The sequence below is a fragment of the Gavialis gangeticus genome, unplaced genomic scaffold (genome assembly GCF_001723915.1).
Source record: "Gavialis gangeticus isolate Ggan-Ray unplaced genomic scaffold, GavGan_comp1, whole genome shotgun sequence".
Classification (NCBI taxonomy): Eukaryota; Metazoa; Chordata; order Crocodylia; family Gavialidae; genus Gavialis; species Gavialis gangeticus.
The window spans coordinates 50,174-51,913 of NW_017729011.1; the positions used below are offsets into that span (position 1 = coordinate 50,174).

General features: G+C 42.7%; 1 protein-coding gene across 1 annotated transcript in view; it reads left to right on the forward strand.

Annotated features, from left to right (window-relative positions):
* RAD54L2 (RAD54-like 2 (S. cerevisiae)) overlaps positions 1 to 1,740 on the forward strand; it is a 52,956-nt gene that overhangs the window by 21,938 nt on the left and 29,278 nt on the right. The window contains exon 3 of the mRNA XM_019510322.1: positions 1,645 to 1,734. Within this exon, the coding sequence (XP_019365867.1) occupies positions 1,645 to 1,734 (90 nt within the window). The remainder of the gene's footprint in view (positions 1 to 1,644; positions 1,735 to 1,740) is intronic.

The window sequence follows — 1,740 nt, forward strand, 5'->3', positions numbered from 1 at the left end:
TTTTTTTTCAGACCAGCCCCAGGAAGCTGTGTTCAGTAATGACCATGTTCAACACAATGAGGATGGGGAATGGAAACGCTCTACTTCAACTACCTCATCTCAGAGCAAGCGGGCAGAACGACTCTTACAGAACCAGCACAAGGGCCTGGCCTCTGAGGACACCAAAAAGAAGAGGGCTCAGAAACCTTCTCACATGAGGAGGAACATCAGGTGAGCAGCACTAGAACAGGAAGGTCCCAGAATCTTCATGGTGGGATGGAAATGGGGTCTTATCAGTTGTATTTGTATAACTTCTAGACCTGCCACAAGTTTTCCTTGCAACCCAAGGGCTTTGCTGGTGAAATGCTGTGGTTTTAAGCAGCAAAGACCCACATTCAGTCTGCACTAGTACACTGAAGTAAAAAGTTGCTGTTGAAGTGAACTGTTTGAGATCCCAGAAGAGAAATCTAACCCCTCCCTCTACCCTCCCCCCCATTATATGTTTATGTTTCCTGCCAGAGCTGATGATACTGCAAGTTGTCTAAAATATCTCCCTTCCCTGCATTTAGATCCCTGTTTTGCAGGACTGCTAGGGGCATAACTGATAACTTAAGTTGTGCATCCATTTTCTCTTCATTTTACAACATAGTAATTTGAGACTTTTTTTAGGTCCATGCTTACAGCCTTACATCCTGTCACAAAATAGAAGAAGTTTAATGTAAATCATTAAAGATCGGAGGAATCAAAATGGAATTTTACACCAGCTAATGCTGCGCAGTTGCTTATATGTTAAAAAAAATTGGTGGCTTCTGTCTGGTTCATAATGCAATTGGCACTAATTAACTGAAGGAACCATGATGAAATGGACTGTGGATATCAAGACACTAACTCATCCGAGGGCTAGAATGAACTGCCATTTTAGCATGTTGGCACTTTGCAAGGCCAGTGCTCACGCTGTACTTGTCTCCTAGGGAGAAGACTTCAGTCTCCAGAGCTCAGAACTGACATTTTTTTAAAGTAACATGAAAAGGAAAAATATTTTGGAAAGTTTATGTGTATAATTACCTTTTAATAGTAATAATAGGACCCCTCAGAGAAATGCTTGAAATGAGTATGTTAATTCAGAGGAGGTCATGTTTCCTGAAAAGAATGGGAGCAGACTAAAATAACTCGAAAGGACTTGTTTGTTTTTTAGCTAAGAGTTTTTTGTGTAAACTGGTGCTTTGTCTCCTAATGTATCTCCTTTTGTGCATCAGTGCTGTTTGTGGACTATAATACTCTAGAAACACCACTGACCTTTCCTGCCCTCCCCTCCCCTTACTGAGAGAGACTTTCACACCAACTGACTGCTTCTAGCTGAGTCAGTCGGAATCGCTCAGTTGCCTTTCCCATTCAGCCAGCATTTTGTCCTTGCCATACTCCCACCTCTTCCTTACATAACAGTCCCACTTCCCTGCAGTTAAGGGAGTGAACAGAACAGCATTCCCATAAATCAGTGGTTACGTTGAGCTTTTGGCTATGACCTTTTTAGCCTCTGGAACTTAGACTTTCTAGAGCTTGTCATTCCTTTTTAGGACCAGCTGTGAAACCACCGTAGTTTTCTTAGGATAGCTTCTCCCAGTATAACAAATTAGTAATTTCTGTGCTTCCTCCTCATGTGTTCAGAAAACTTCTGCGGGAGGACCAGTTGGAGGCTGTGACAAAAGCAGCCCAGCAGGAGGAGCTAGAGAGAAGAAAACGGCTAGAGCAGCAGAGGAAGGA